The sequence below is a fragment of the Myxine glutinosa genome, chromosome 5 (assembly GCF_964187855.1).
Source record: "Myxine glutinosa chromosome 5, kmMyxGlut1.1, whole genome shotgun sequence".
Classification (NCBI taxonomy): domain Eukaryota; kingdom Metazoa; phylum Chordata; class Myxini; order Myxiniformes; family Myxinidae; genus Myxine; species Myxine glutinosa.
Genome location: NC_136265.1, coordinates 147,365,403 through 147,382,215, shown reverse-complemented (window position 1 = coordinate 147,382,215; position 16,813 = coordinate 147,365,403). Strand labels below are relative to the sequence as shown.

The window sequence follows — 16,813 nt, the reverse complement described above, 5'->3', positions numbered from 1 at the left end:
TAGTGGTGGCAATCTTGGATTTGGTACCTTTTAACAAGTTTGGAAAAAATTCCACCCTGTTTTTTTCACCTTTATACAAAAATCAAGTGATAGTTTGGTTTAAGCTAACATTTTACGTGCCGGCACCCTGAACAAATTACAAATTATTGCTCTAATCTACAGGGGACACTGCATCAGCACCACAGCTGCACCCCCAGCAAAGGATGCTACCTGCAGTCATGTGCTGCATTTGAAAGAAGAAGAAGAAGAAGAATAAGCTTTATAGTCAGGACAGGAAGCGAACCCAGGTAGGAGGGTACAAATGTCCCAGCGGACATTGAGCAATGTTCAATTTTAATGGAGGGGGTTACATTTTTCGGTAAACGAAATAGTTATAGTTGGATGATGATTGGAGATTGGATGATTGGAGTATGTGTACCCCTGAGTGTGTGCACACAACATGGATGAACAGTTCAAAATTGATCATTTTCTAATCCTTCTTTGGTCATTTCTTCCACTCCACGTACTCATTATGCTGTCCTCCTTTATTTTCCTTTTCCAAAGGTGAATAAATAAATGTTCCCCTGAGTAAAATTAGTGGCGGAGCAAACAAAAGACTAAACAGGTGAAAAAGACCAAATCCTAAACATCATAGACCCACCCCGACTAGTGTGTATGTAATAAATAGATTACTCTAACTGATATTCAGCATGAAATCAATGGATGAAACGTCATATTTTCTCTTTCCAATGCTTGTGATTAACACAATAAATAATAAACTGTATAATAAACTCATATAGTGAGACTTTCAAATCCCCCGAAAAACACTGACCTGAGCTGTGTCTTCAACGCTTTTTTTCTGGCACCATTTCATCCCTCCTGGCACGCGCACACACACACACACACACACACACACACACACACACACACACACACACACACACACACACACACACACACACACACACACACACACACACACACACACACATTCACTTTAATATTATGGATTCCAGTGCAGAGAATTTTGTACTTAGGAGAGGTCAAGACATTCTGGCATAGTTGCATACGTAACTAGAACGGCACTCAGTAGAGAGCATACCTCCACCTGGTTGGCCATATCACTCAATGGTGAAGAATCACTTTAAAAAATTCTACGAGCTGTGATCTTCACCAAAATTGAATCGATTCTTCCGTGTCACACACATAACCTGTCCAACAAGTTTCGTCCAAATCCGTCCACAACCTTTTGAGATATCCTGCTATGTATCGTTTTTGGCCCGATCTCCCAATGGTGAAGAATCCCTTTAAAAAATTAATAATTCTCATATCCGAATCCATATTGAGATCTTCACCAAAATCGAATGTATTTGTCCATGTCAGACACCCAACCGGTCCACCAAGTTTCGTCCAAATCCATACACAACTTTTTGAGATATCCTGCTATGTATCGTTTTTGGCCCGATCTCCCAATGGCGAAGAATCGCTTGAAAAATTCTAGTAGCCGAATCCGGATCCGCATCTTCACCAAAATCCAATCATTTCGTCCGTCTCACATACGCTACATCTCTGCCAAATTTCGTCTGAATCCGTCCACAACGTTTTGAGATATCCTGTTCACAAACGGACAGACAAACAGACAAACATGAGTGAAAACATAACCTCCATCCATCCACCTTTGGCGGTGGAGGTAACAGGCACATCTATCTATAATTCCAGTAATCTCTGTGTGTATGTATGTATGTATGTATGTATGTATGTATGTATGTATGTATGTCTGTGACCGCTGTTTCTCGACAACCACGGGTCCGATATACTTTAAACTTGCCAGGTATATTGCTGGGGACCCGAGGATGTGCCTTTTCAAGGTTTCATATTAATCGGACAAGTAGTTACCGAGCTATGTCCAAAAAACGATTCAACCAATCAGAGAGCAGCGAGCTATCACGTGTGCCGAACGTGGCGAACAGACTCTGCCTCGGACGGCACATTTGAGAGCGTATTCATTTATTTCACGTTGGCAAATTATGTTGGCGTTAAACTATGTTTTAAAACTAATTAAAACTAATTTGCGATTCTTTCGCTTTCCTGCGCGTTTGTGCACGCTATGGCGATTTCTTTACCAAACTCCGCAAGCCGTTCGCTTTGGACCAAACCATTTCATGTAAATAGAGGGGGGGGATTGTCACCGTACTCGCAAGCCGTTCGCTTTGGACCAAACCATTTCATGTAAATAGAGGGGGGGGGGGGATATAATTTTAGATTTATATATCGTACGGGCATGCCCTAGTATTCACAAATCAAGTATTTACAAGGCACATATTCACATCAACGGCAGAAGAGAAGCTTACCCCTAGCACGGAAGTTCCCTTTCGACAATCTTATCTATTTAGGGACAGAGAGGCATGCCACACAATCATCGAGGAAAATGTAGACGGGAAGAGGGAGGGATAGACAGAACTTCGAGTCATGGTTGCGGCCTCGCGTTTACCCCCACATAAACAGGCGGGCATTTGTTATTACCAAAGTGCAGGGGAAGGAAAGAGAAGGAGAGGAATGCGAGTGGTGTGTCGGAGCGGTGTGTTGGGAATGGCAGATACACGTGGCCGCTGTGCCTGAGGATTGCGTGCAGCGTTCTCCCTCGGAACCTCTTTGGTTTTCCTGGTGTCAGCGCAACTCGCCCCGATGGATCGGCCGGTTCACCCGACAACTCATGGTTCAGCAAACAGCAACGGCTTGCCTCAGCCCTCCAGCGGGTCTACCTGTATCGTGGTTCGGTCAGGCAGACCACCGAGAGACAGCCAGACAGATGACTAGACCTCCCAGACCGACCTCATACGCTTGCCTTTTTATTGAGCGTGGAGCGAGGTGCAGCACTGGTCTTGAGAATAAGCGTCGACTCTCCATTGGTCCAAGTGGTCAACTTGCCTGCGTCCGTGCGCTGGAATATACTGGATTTGAGAGGTTGGGTGTGGGTTGGGGGGGGGGAGGTTGAGGGATATGGACGCATGGATTGCTGGATTGAAAGATGGATTGAAGGATGGATGGAAAGTCAGAAAATTTGGAAAGTTAGACAAATGTTGGGGAATTACATGAAGGGAAAAGTCTAGCTAAACCCACACAACCCATTTTCCCCCATCCCCTGTACAAGGGTCACGGACCAGGTCGTCAGGTGATGCTGAGCACACATACTAACAAAATAACTAACTCAGAGTTCCATATACGTTGGATGCAACTTCCCCGGAGGTCCGTTTTTGCAACCATAACACTACCCCCTCCGCCAAACCAGACTCGACCTCAAGTCTGATGGCTTCTGTACTTTTTAGGTGTAGTCCCCTCTAATACAGTTTACCTATGGATCCCTGTGTGTAACATTTGTTTTTACACATAAGTGTCCCCAAAACTAATTAAACCCAATGCATTGTGTAATTTCCTTCACATTCATACGACGCACGTATCTAACCCTCAGACTCTTCGAAAATCCATTACTACACACATGACCAACTTCGGGTGAAACTACCTAAATACAGGATCACTGCTCACCTCTACTCATTTGTTCCTCTCTTTCCCATCTGTGGAACCAACTTCCATATCCTCTTCAATCTCACTCTTCCCTCCAGATCTTCACCACCATCTCAGATCATCCCTAATCTATGGTCATCTCGATCTCCATCAATCACTAATTGGTGGGTTAGATAACTAGGTGGGTAACTAGTAACTATTAGGTGGATAACACCTAATAACTAGGTGGGTTCAAACACTTTACATTATTTACACACAATTTGATACAATTGCCTCGCCCCCACTGATCCTCCCACAGCACTCCCCGGGAGGGGAGTAGCCATAAGATGGTCCTTGGGCCTCTCGTTTAACAATCCGTACAATGAGGTTCCAGTGGCCATGGCACAAAGTGGTTTTTCGGCAGTCCATGTGGGGGAAGGGGTGGCCATAGTGAAAATGAAAGCGGTTGTTGGCTGTTGGCTCTCAAGCCAAACAAACAACAACAGGCATTTTTAAGGCAACAACAGGCATTTCCTCAACAACTGGACCTGTGTTCATGTAATGAACATGATGTAATGTTCATGGACCGGATGCAACACCAAAACCGACTCGGTATTTACCCAATTGCATGCTGACACTACAACAACAAACGATAAGGCCACTCAGTAGAGCGTATACTCCCGCCGTGGGTGGCCGCTGCTGAGCCCTGTCTTCCAATGGTAAAAAATCCTTCAAAAAATTCCTGGATCCGAAATAATATCCTGAGCTTCACCAAAAACTAATCAATTCTTCCTCATCCCAAGGGCAATCATCCCACCAACTTTCATCCAAATCCGTTCAGACCTTTTCCAGGTATCTTGTTCACAAACACACGAACATACGAAGACACACACACAGAGACGATCTAATGCATTACTCCCTGGCGGGAGTAACAACATGCATTTTAAGGCCATTTTCCCTGCTAGAGCGGGGGTTAGCCTTGCGGTCCCCATGACAATCTTCTCCATCTTGCCCTATTTTCTGCATCTCTCCTTGTTAACCCCCTTGCCCGCATTTCTTCTTCCACCATCTTTAGCCAAGTCTTTCTCGGTCTTCCCCGTCCTCTACTTCCTTCTACATTCATTTCCATCATTCTTCTCAACCAGTCACTTTCATCCTTCCTCAACACATGACCAAACCATCTCAACCTGTTTCTCTTCACAGCATCCATCACAGGCTCTATTCCCATCATCTTTCACAATTCATCATTTGTCTTCCTCTCTCTCTCTCAACGATACTCCGCACATCCACCCAACCATTCGCATTTCCACCCTTTCCAGCCTTCGTTGCTGCTCTACGTTCATTACCCATGTCTCGCTTCGATAAATCATAACACTTCTCACACATGCAGCATGCACCTTTCCCTTCAGCTTCAACGACACTCCTTCAGCTCTCAAGGACAGTCCATAATGGCCGGCAGCAGGTCGGTGTGTCCACAAAACAGGTGGTCCTGGTGGCTTTCGAGGACAGTCCATAACAACGAAAAGGCAAGCAGAAAATTGGTGCAGCCACAATACAGGTGGTCCCTTCGGCTGTTGATGACATTCCCTTGGGGAGGCATGACAAGAGCGGCAGCCAACAGCCATGGCAAAGGCATATGCAGGCAAGCAAATGGCAAAACAGGCCGTCAGGTGATGCTGGTCAGCCTCTCGTCGTCTCGTTCTCATCGTGTGGGTTGGAGGGAGGACAGGAACATGCGAGGACAGGAACGTTTAGGGACAGCAGATCAGGTGGCCAGTTCCAAACCTAACCTAGCTACTCCGCTACTTCCTGTAACTACCCCCTTTGGTCCCTATAACAGTTCTAGTCCAGCTTCTGGCCCTTAAGCCCTTCTAACTAATCTATCCCTCCAGGGTCAGCTGAAGGGATTTAAATCAAACTTGGTACAGGTATTTATAATGATGTAAAGATGAACTGATTAGATGTTGGGGTCATGAGGTCAAAGGCCAAAGGTCAGAGATACCGTTCAGTAAAAATTCTATCACTGCACTAACTTGTGAACCAGTGATGGGATTTTGATCAAACTTGATATAAGTATGCATTATGATGCATAGGCGAACTGAATGGATTTCAGCATCAAAGGTCAAACATCAAAGGTCAGAGGCCATGTCAGGTAAAACTGTGATACTTGAGAACAGCTGAAGGGATTTAAATCAAACTTGGCACAAGTATGTATAATGATGTAATAATGTGCGTGGAGACATATCGGTCGACGTCACAATGTTAAGGAATGCCGTTGTAGTTTTTCATTTTAGAAAAATTAGCGACTCCTTTTTGTTTGCTTCCAAGGTCGCAGGAACAATCAAAATGCATTCTTTGGCATGGCTGTCAATTTTCCTGGATGCATGGAGACTAATTTTTAATCCTGAAGTGTTGTATTAATCCCACAATGCATTATTCTTGGTAAACTGGACAACATGCACATGCACCTGCACTAAAATTCTCTATGTAAATGTGTATCATACAGCACCACCTGGTGGAAAGGCTGTATTACAAGACATAATGAAATATGCTATGGACATTATAAAAGAGGGGATTCTTTGCTTGTACTTACCCATTACGGAATGACAACGTAGTCTTGTCCACTTCCAAATGTATAAAAGAATAAATATGATCACCAAGAATACAACCACGCAAGACACCAAAACTGTAAGCACAAGGGATGATGTTTCAGTTAGAGTTGAATCACAAGAAAAATTTCTTAAACTTTTATTTCTTCTTTAAAACTTGTCTGCTTGAGGACAAGCTCAATCTTTTCTCAAATATCCCAGTAAACCATATTTGTTTATGTAATAGTTTACTTTTCCTGAAGAGGACTTTTAAAGTTCCCTAGACACAAATTTCTACATCTCTATAAAACTGCTACCAGTCGTATCAATATCGAAATCATTTCACGTTGCCCTCGTGGTATGCACACTCGCCTTGAGCTGTCTAGCCTGGGGTTGAATCCTGACCCAGCTATAAACTGTCATCCTGATGTTTCACGTGCAGTCATCAATGGGTGTGCCGTCACTGGGATGGACGTTGAGCTGGAAGAGGTCTGCCAACAATGGTGGACAGAAGGACTGTCGACGTTACGGATACCACGGTATCTTTCGTGAAGAGTAGATGAGTTATCACCGATACTCTGAACAAATCACAAATTCATGCTCAAATCACCTGCAGTTGAACATCTTGCCTGGCTCGGATTTGGAGGCCAACTTTGAAATGGGATTTGCCCAAGAAAGATTATGGCTGATAGTGAGACCCAGGAGTTTGAACGACTTGAAAATGACAAATGAATATAATATTAAGATTTTTTGTCCGTCTGTCCGTCTGCCTGTCTGTGTGAATCCTTTCCACCCATTGTTTGGACAGTGCGTCTGACGCCACCGACAATTCCAACATGAGAAATCATGTGGCGGCCATGTTGGTGCTTTCTGCTATGCAAATCTTCGGAGCTGTCATATTCACAATGGCCAAGCCCTCCCTATAAGTTTTCCCTTCAGTGCCAAACGACCAAAGCGAGAGTTAAAAAGGATTTTGAACCGATAGCCGTCACATGCTTTGTGCATATAGGCCTCAGCAATCTAGGCAGCAATCTATTGTCTATACGCCACCAAAATAACTATGTGGCATTCTCTCAAGCAGAGCTTTTACCATGGAGGTTACGCAGTAGGTTGAAGGCTTGGAGTGAGGGGATTGACGCCTGAGAGTTGGAAGGGGGAAGGGTGAGCACTTTGGGTATGTGTGTGGGGGGTGAGGGGGCAGTTGAGGATCTGAAGTCATATTTTACATTGCGCAGATGTTCTGCAGGTCCCTGCGTAAAAGAAATAAAAAACCTTAAATGACAATTGATCTGCCGTGACGATAAGTGAAGCCATTTCAGGCCCTACCCCCTTCGTCAGAGCAAAAATGGACCAAATCCTGGCTGCATACAAAAACATTTAAACACTATATGACAAGGGAGTGATACCGATAGTAATGAAAGCACAAATACACAAGGCATCTTGAAATTCATAATCAAGAAAACTTTCGAGTGTGCTTATGCCAATTTTACACGATTGTTTCGCACCATAGGGGCACTACCAGTTTCTGCAGTTACAGCTGACCGATCAAGCATTCACCAGGGTCAAACTGATCAAAAATCATCGTCACTCCACAGATGACTGGAGAACAGCTTTCTGGGCTGGCATTGCTCAGAATAGAAAATGATCTTGCATCAGCAGTAGACTACTCATCGGTGATTGCCAGCCTTGCCAGAATAAGCAAAAGGTGCAAATATTTAATATTAAAGGTCATAGTCCAGGAGCCCAGAAGGTTTATTCAAGTGAAAAGCGCCGGAACGTTTGACCTCATGGGCTGATGGGGTCATCCACCGACATCACAAAAATGCATTGCTGCCGGGTCTGACCCGTGGCTTCCCCCCCCCCCCCAAATCACTCAATTATTGACGCCATTACCAAAAAACCTATTTTGCTCAATATCTGGAGAACTATGCATGATAATATCACGAATAAGGTCTCTATACCTATGTTTACATGGTCAATCATCACACTAACACCCGCATTATTGCTAGAAAATGTATAGTTTACCGTGTAAATGTTTAGTTCACCCACTCAGTTAGCAACGCCATTGTGGAAAAACCCATTTTCATTAATATCTGAAAAACAATGCATGATAATATCACAAATAAGGTTTCTATAACCATGTTTTTATGGTGAAATATTACAATGCCAACTCTAGTGCTTGAAAATGCGGAGTTCACCCTGAAAGTTGCCTACTGGAGTCGTACCATCTCTGTCTTTTGCTACAATGTGGCAAATAATGCATTGGTCTCTGTCCCTTTTTGTTATTTACAGATCATGGCAAATGACGCCCCCGTTTGTATCATTTGCAAAGAAAGAGGAGAAAAGAAACGTGCCCTAAAGTGTTTCAATTCCAGCACCTGGGAAACAGCCAAAAATGCTGCTGGACGGCGAAAGGCACTTCAAAGTCACAAGTTTTCGAACACCTCGGAAGAGATCAGAACAGCTGAGGGCCCAGAAGGCAAATATTACCACTCAGTTTGCCTCAGTCGATTCTGTGCTGTTGAGAGGAGCACCTCCAAGTACAGAACCATCTGAACCACCTCAGAAGACCACTCGTTCAAGTTCTGATCATCCTTCTACCAGCACGAGAGGCGTCCTTGGACAGGAATGTATTTTTTGTGGACAAAAGAGGAAGAGGAAGTTGCAGAAAAATGAACCCCTCAGCCAATGTTTGACCACAGACGGGAGCAAGGCAATCCTTCTTGCTGCTAAGAAAAAGTGTGATATTAGGATCAATGGACTAGGGGAATATCTTATTGCAAAGGAAGCCAAATACCATAACAGTTGTCGTCATGACTATGTAAGACTGCATGTGACGGATGAAGAGCAAACGTCGAATCGGAAGATGCACGTTGAAGCCTTCAAAAACTTGTCGATGTTCCTCGAAAATGAAGTCATCAAAAACAAAACTCCCATGATCATTGGGAGTCTTCTTATGCTCTTCACAGCATCAATCACAGGCTCTATTCCCATTATTTTTCGCAATTCATCATTTGGCTTCCTCTCTCTCAACGATACTCCGCACATCCACCGAACCAATTTTGACCGAATTTGGCGTCAGTAATTTTCAATTTGTACAAAGAAGAGTTTCTCGCTCTTGGAGGAACACAGAATGACATTGACAGGTACACTGCACAAAGTCTGATATCGAAGATAAAGGAACGATTCCCGGAAATCCTCGTTGACAAACGAGCAAACAAAAGACGTCTTCATCATTCTGCTTGGGCTTTCTGGAAGGTCGGAAGGGATCAACATTATCATGGACTATGGATCTGGCAACCACCGAAGGTACATTGATGTCACTAAACTAGCTGCCATTCTTGAGAAGAAACAGACTGGTATCACTGAAGCACTAATCGGCCTTCATGCCTTGACTGGTTGTGATTTCACATCGTGTTTCTACAGAAAGGGCAAAGTGAAGCCCTTCCAGCGGATGGAGTCAGATGCAGCTCATGTGATGGCATTGCGATCTCTAACAGCTGAGGAGGTAGACGTCCAAGCTGTTACATCCTTTGTCTGCGTGCTGTATGGCTTCAAAACCTCTGACATTAATGAAGCCAGATACAAAGCATTCATGCGAATGGGTGGTGGTGACGAAAAGGAGCCCCTTGCCAGAATAAAGAAGATAAACTGTGCCTCTCTTCCCCCGTGCGCCAAGACACTTGGTAATCATATGAAAAGGGTGCACTATGTGGCAAGAATCTGCAAGAGAGCTGATCAGACAGATCCAACTGGTGGGGCGAGTCCGACAGACTATGGATGGAAGTTGTCTCAAAACTGCTTTGAACCAGACTGGTATCCAGGAAGTTCAGTTCCAGAGTCCCTCACAGGCCCACATGAGGATGACGGGGATGGCGTGGAAGATAATTCAGTAGATGAGGAAGAGTCAGATAATGCTTGGAGTGAGGACAGTGATGAGAGTGACGAAAGTGATAGAGAAGACTTGTAATGCCAAGAGGACATCAGGCTAATTATGTGAACTGCACATTTGCAAGTTTTCCATATATCGTTGTTCGGTAATGGCGTCGCTTAATGAGCGGGTGGGCTACACATTTACCTGGAAAACTACACATTTTCTAGCAATTATATAGGTGTCAGGGTAATAATTGACCATGAAAACATAGGTATAGACACGTTATTCGTGATATTATCATGTATATTTTTCCAGATATTGAGCAAAATAGGTTTTTCGGTAATGGCGTCACAAATTGAGTGATTTCGGGGGGAAGCCACAGGTCAGACCCAGCAGCAATGCATTTTTGTGATGTCGGTGGATGACCCCATCAGCCCATGAGGTCAAACGTTCCGGCGCTTTTCACTTGAATAAACCTTCTGGGCTCCTGGACTAATAATGACATATAATCTTTAGCTTAAAAAAAAAACCACCTTTAGAGGCCATTTTTCCCCGCAAAGCGGGGGTTGGCCTTTTTCGGGGACCGTGGTTGTTGTTGTTTTTTGGTCCCCTTTTTTGAAGCAATGTTTTACGGCCGGATGCCCTTCCTGACGCCAACCCTTTTTGCCGCCTTTAACGACAAACAGGGAATTACCAGTGAACTGGTACTCAATTAGCCGACCTCGGAAGGATGACAGGCTGAGTCAACCCCCCTGGCGTTAATTCAGCGATCGACCGGGATTCGAACCCAGGATCCTCGGATCCTAAGCCGGCACCCTAGCCGCTAGCCCAACACCAGGGCTGTTGCCCAACACCAACACTTTAGCTTGTTCGACATAAATAAATTTATATGGACAGCAAAAGTAATGCAATCATTCCATAACGGTTTTATTTTGCCCCAGCCAAGGTGCTTCATGGTTGAGAACAATAAGGGTAACATCTGGCCAAATGAACATGCGATAAATGCTTCCCTGCTAACACATGCAATTTAGCAGGATTTTGCCCCCTTTGATGCTAATGTCTGGATATGCCACTGTGTGATGTTCTGCTGTTGTCTTTTGAGATACTTACTGGTACCATAATGGCGTGTGGGTGTAGAAGGTGGTATGGGTTGGCTGGCGCAAACAGCATCTTTAAAAGGAGTGCCTTGGGTTGTCGTGGACATTCCCAAAGCCGTACAGCTGTTTAAAAAAAACAAAAACAGGATCACATTGTGTGAGGTTTCTATCTTTTCTCAACCTCCAGCACGCCAGAAACAGTAGGCCCGTCCTTTAAGCGTGGACAGGGAAATGTGTTGTGTGTGTGTGTGTGTGTGTGTGTGTGTGTGTGTGTGTGTGTGTGTGTGTGTGTGTGTGTGTGTGTGTGTGTGTGTGTGTGCATAGCAGGTCAGAATCCTCTTTGGAATTCTTCCCTTTCAAAAATCTCTTTCTTCATCTATCCCTGCTAATCTCTCTTCACATCCCTTAACCCACTCCTCCCCCACACCTTCCCACAGGCTACAGCACAACCATGCACACAGAGCAACTTACACACATTACATTACAAAACACACACATTACATTCAAAGCCATTCCAGTGCTATCCGAGTCCTCCACACTACGCCATTTCAGCGCTGCCATCGCCGCTCTGCAAAGACATTCGACACTGAGTGCTCTGCAGTGAGGGAAACTGCATAGCCGAACAAAGCAAGGACCGGGGGTGTACTACGGTGAGGGAAACTGCATGGCCAAAGGAAGTAAGGACCGGGTGCGAGCCAATGAGAAAGCGGCACAAAAGGTCAAAGAGTGCTGTGGTGACCTTTGCTCCCGAAAGCCACGCTCAGCCCGGAGGAATAAGATGGGGCTGCATGGGGTTGCTTCGCATCTGGGGAACAGTACAAGTCAATGTCGCATGCGGATGACCGTTCACGGTGGCTTCAAAGGACAGGAAGCTATTTTGAGGTCAGTTAGTGACGCAGCTTACACAGAAAGGGTTGACTGTTACAAGTGCTCTGGAAGAGAGATGTAAAAGCCAGGAGAGGGACTGTTCACCAGAGAAGAGGGAGATTTTTTGGGGGGACAGCTGTCGTGCTTAATGGTGGAGAATGCCTGAGTCTCTGAGAGTGTGGAGCTGAGTGTGCCGGAGCTGTGAACATTAATTTTTTTTCGAGTGCATGAACGGACCCTAAGACAAGAACCATAAAGAAATCCGCGACGTTTGGTTTGTTGGAGGGCGGTAGAGGTTCGAACAGGTTTATTTACCGATTCATTTGTATTTGTTTATTCCATACTGGGTGTTATTGCTTCATGTAATCCTCCTCCGATGCAATTTAATTGTTAAATAAATGTACTGTTCCTGGTCTCGGCCAGGGTTGGAGTCCGCTTGCTGCGGTGATCCAATTTGGTCTCATTTGGTGATTTCAGTGTCGTTAGATAAGCTGGCTGAATGCGGCTAATGCGCTCGCGATCTATGGTTGCTCAGCCAGATTAGGAAGGTCGCGAGCCCCTATTGGCGCATCATTTGGTTTACGTATAAGGTCCCAAGGAGTTTCGCAATGTGACAAACAGGTCTGGGAACTTGCTTGGGGCTGTACCATTAGCTAGAGGTTGCGGTTGTTTTGACACCAACTGACCCGAGGAACCAGGGAACTGCAACAGGATGCAGAAGTTACAATATTGAAGCTGATCTGAACGTGGACGCACACACACACACACACACACACACACACACACACACACACACACACACACACCCACACACCCCCACACACCCCCACACACACACACACACACACCTCCCTCTTGGTTAAGGATATATTACAGAGGACATTAGATCAATACCATTTCTCGGAAGTGAAATAAGCCTCCAGTGACGTCAGTTCCAGAGCCTTTCAATGTAATCAATGTATTGTACTCACTTCTGCCACGGCAGGCAAGTGGCGTTTCCACCAGATGAGAAAGTACCGGTTTTACACTGAATGCATAAGGTGTCTTCGTCTTGGGTACCTAAACCACACAAATGAATCGAAACATTGAAATCAAAACAGCTTTTATAACACTTTACCATCAGCAAGATAATGGATTTTTTTCTTTACAAGAGTGAGGTTGATGGAAAAATAAAATTGACAGTGGGGTAGAAGGGCAACAATTGGGCAAAACCAGCAAGGGAATAAGTGAACAGGAAATGAAGTGCTGCTCATCCACAGCTTTATGGAATACTGCTTTCCCCTCTGGGCTGGTGCTCCTGTGTCATACCTAACTCGGCGTCACGCTGTAGAGACCAAGGCTTTTAGGATCATTGGTATCTCCCACAGTGAAGCTGATTCTGGGGGCCTTTCACTCTCTCACCACAGGCAGGTTGGCAGTCTTTCTACTTTCTGCTGACTCCTCTCCGGCCTTGCACCCCCTGCTGTGTCTGTGCTCTGTCCTCCAAATATTCCTGCAGCTTTTTCCTCATCGCAGGAGATTCAGCTAATGCTGAGAGCTTTAAATTCCACAGAATGAAGGAAAACAGAATGAAATGTTGGGGCTCCAGCTCATAGGGGGGGGGGGGAGTAGTATTCCCTTGAACTCCAGACAAAGGTCTTGTAGATCATGAGTAGTTCAATTTTTATGCCTCCGCCGACAAAGTCGCCGAAGGCATTATGTTTTCAGGTTGTCCGTCCGTCCATCCGTCAGTCCACGATAGGTTTTCGTTACCGCGATAACTTGAGAACGGCTAAAGAGATCTTAGTCAAACTTGGAGCAGGTATGTATAAACGAGGGAAAGATGAACTGATTAGATTTTGGGGTCACGAGGTCAAAGGTCAGAGGTCATATTAGGTAAAAAATACTGTTACTGTGAACTTGTGAACCAGGGATGGGATTCTGCCCAAATTTGGTACACCTATGTAGAATGATGTAAATATGAACTGATTAGATTTTGGGGTCAAGAGGTCAAAGTCTGTAATAAGTCCATAACTTGAAAATGGCTAAAGTTATCTCATTCAAACTTAGTACAGGTATGTATAATGATGTAAAGATTAAGTGATTAGATTTTGTGGTCTGAGGTCAAAGGTCAAATCTGTAATAGGTCTATAACCTGAGAACGGCTGAAGTTATCCAATTCAAACTTGTAGACTGCAATGCAATAAGCAGTAAGAGCTCTATTTCTTGAAATTTACAACCACCAACTGGCAACTACATGTAATTTGGATGACAGGTGAAGAAAAATAGAGTGAATAAGCACACAAAGGTGTCAAGGATAAAACTTTCACATTAATTAGTATTCATAATTTTAAATTTCATAATTTTTGTTTGTCACCCTCTTTTGTCCCATAGAGGACATGTACAATTAGGAATGTTTTCAAGGAATTACTGCTCAAATGAAGTATAAACTGAGTATGAAACCTCAAATATATTGTTACATGTGTGGGGGTAGATGATGAAACCTCATTGGAAAGTTAGGAATGTTTTAGTATGCTCCGAGTGTCGCGAATAAGAAAAACCCACCTCAATGTATCTAAGTAGTGTCGAATGTCCGGGTAAGATCGTATAGGTATCTCCACACGAAGGAGTGGAGTTGTGCTAATTAATCATGGGGTCTTTAAGGTTAAATTCCCCTGTACGTGATTGCCTCCCTGTGGTTTTCCCCCAATGTTCTTATTACATTCGGCCAGCCAGGAAATCAAAGGCTCAATAACTACAACAATCACACTGTAAATGGACTCATTCGCTCACAACACCGCCAGGTCTGACAAACCCGGCACATTTGCCGATCGGCACACAAGCCCCGCCTCACGGCGAACGACGTCATCCGAACATTCCCGAACGGAGATTGGACTCCGCCCACGACGAATCATAACGGGGAGGCCAAGCCCCGGCCTTTGTGATTGAGTAGCCCTTGGTGATTGGACAGAGAGTGTGACGTGATCGTGGAACATTCGACAGTGAAGGAAAAAGGACGTGGTCACGCCATCTTGCTCTCTCTCTTGGTCCTGACATTTTTTGAAGACGGTCACATTTTTATCTTGCTCTCTCTTCTGGTCCTGGCTTCGCGTGAGGGACGGTTTAATTCGCTCTCTCCCTTTGGCTTGGTCGCGCTGGCAAACGGCTGCATCTCGGGCCGTGTCCGTTCGTGAAACTTTGGATAGTGGAGGGAGGAGGAAGAGGAAGACGTCTCGCCTTTGCTAATTCTCTTGCCTCGGGTAACCTGAGCAAATGGTCACTTTTTGGCCTCGTGTGCGCCTGCGGAGACGTTCTAGAGCTCGCAATCCACACACAATCCCTTCACGTCCATAGCGAGACCGAGAGGAGCTTCGCACCATCATGTGCATCTTTCCCGCGTGCGGCTGTGGGCCCCTTTATTTGTGCTGCCGACTGCATTCAACGGCCTCGCTTGAACAACAATGCTAAGTGCCGGCACTATAAACCCCAATTTATTTTTACTTTTGTTTTCCCATTGTTTGTATACCAGTCTGATGGAGGGTCCCTCATTTTGGAATTTTAGTTTTTACCTCACCTTTCATTGTTATTTGCATTCATTTTCATTAAATAATTATTTGTCGAATTTTACTTTCCTTGTATTGTGGATTTTGCTGTCCCGTCTTCGTGTTTGTGGGTTAGGATTAACCCCTGAGTGTGGTCCGATCAGATAAGGCATAGAACCTTCCCGTGCGTGTCACTACCACCAAGTTGGGTATACGCCTCGGAGTGAAAGCTCGTTTTGGTCATTCGTCCTCTTGGGGTCTTAACCCCGGGGACACGACAATATTATTGCAAGCAAATTGTCTATGATCTAAGAAGACATAATGCTTTACATCCTATCTGAGGGATGCATTAATAATCATGATTTTAGGTTAAGCAGTGAGAAAATAGAACACTAATCCCCCACAATTTTTTTCCTTGCCAATTTTTATATTTAAAAGCCAATCTAGTGGTATTCCTGTAGATGTGATCACTGACGTACGTACTGGGGTAATCTGCTCTATTAAAGTTAATGTTTCATTCATTACGTACAGCATACATGTAGTGGAGATTTTTCCCAGCATTACACCGTCTTGAAATTTGATTATACGAAAAATATAATTTACTAATCGAAGGGTTTTCTCCCCTACCACATGTGAAATTTCATTGTTTTTCAGACTATCAATGTGCTCTAACTTTGTCTTCGACAAGTTAGAAATGCTCTGACGTTTATAAAGTTTAATTTAGAAGTTTAATTACAAGTGTACATGATGATGATCAGAGGGATGATCATGAATGCCTGCAAGGGATATTTACTTATGTAATTACCTGATCTATCAGGAGGAAATAGAGCATTGAAAAAAATAATTTAACAAAGCAACTGCATTAGATCATGGTACAAAGTATAAACTCCATTACTTGCTGACCAATATCAGACACTGTAGCTCTATTTTGTATTAACCTATCTGATCCACATTCAATCAAACTTGATTTTGTAAGATGACAAACTTAAAATTTATAACAGTAACGAAATTTAAAGGCAGTACAACACATGTACATGTTGCAAAAGTGACGGGAGCAGTCTGTGTGATAGCATTGCAGTTTTCGAGAATGAGAAAAAGGATAATATTTTCTACATGAAATATGTCATTGTAATCAGTGTCCACTGTGTGCATATAGCAAAATGTCTGAAGATTTTCCTTCACAATCATCGGCCTCGGACGACATAGACGACATGTAGGTCGCCATGTTGTGCAGTGTCACGTAAATGTAACAAGACGCGTAATTGGTTACTGGAAAAGTTGCAATGGGGAATGTGCATAAGACACGCGCTGTGATTGGATAATATTTAACACAAATTAACTCGATTTTCGTTCGTTTTGTTTTCATATTTCTCTCGTTTTTGCACA

General features: G+C 44.2%; 1 protein-coding gene across 7 annotated transcripts in view; it reads right to left on the bottom strand.

Annotated features, from left to right (window-relative positions):
- Positions 1–16,813, bottom strand: part of LOC137426957 (tumor necrosis factor receptor superfamily member 5) — a 56,089-nt gene that overhangs the window by 14,742 nt on the left and 24,534 nt on the right. For all 7 annotated transcript variants that reach the window (XM_068116025.2, XM_068116019.2, XM_068116024.2 and 4 more), the window contains 4 exons: positions 12,878–12,965; positions 11,053–11,162; positions 6,074–6,166; positions 812–858 (listed from right to left, as the gene is read on the bottom strand). In XM_068116025.2, the coding sequence (XP_067972126.2) occupies positions 812–858; positions 6,074–6,166; positions 11,053–11,162; positions 12,878–12,965 (338 nt within the window). The remainder of the gene's footprint in view (positions 1–811; positions 859–6,073; positions 6,167–11,052; positions 11,163–12,877; positions 12,966–16,813) is intronic.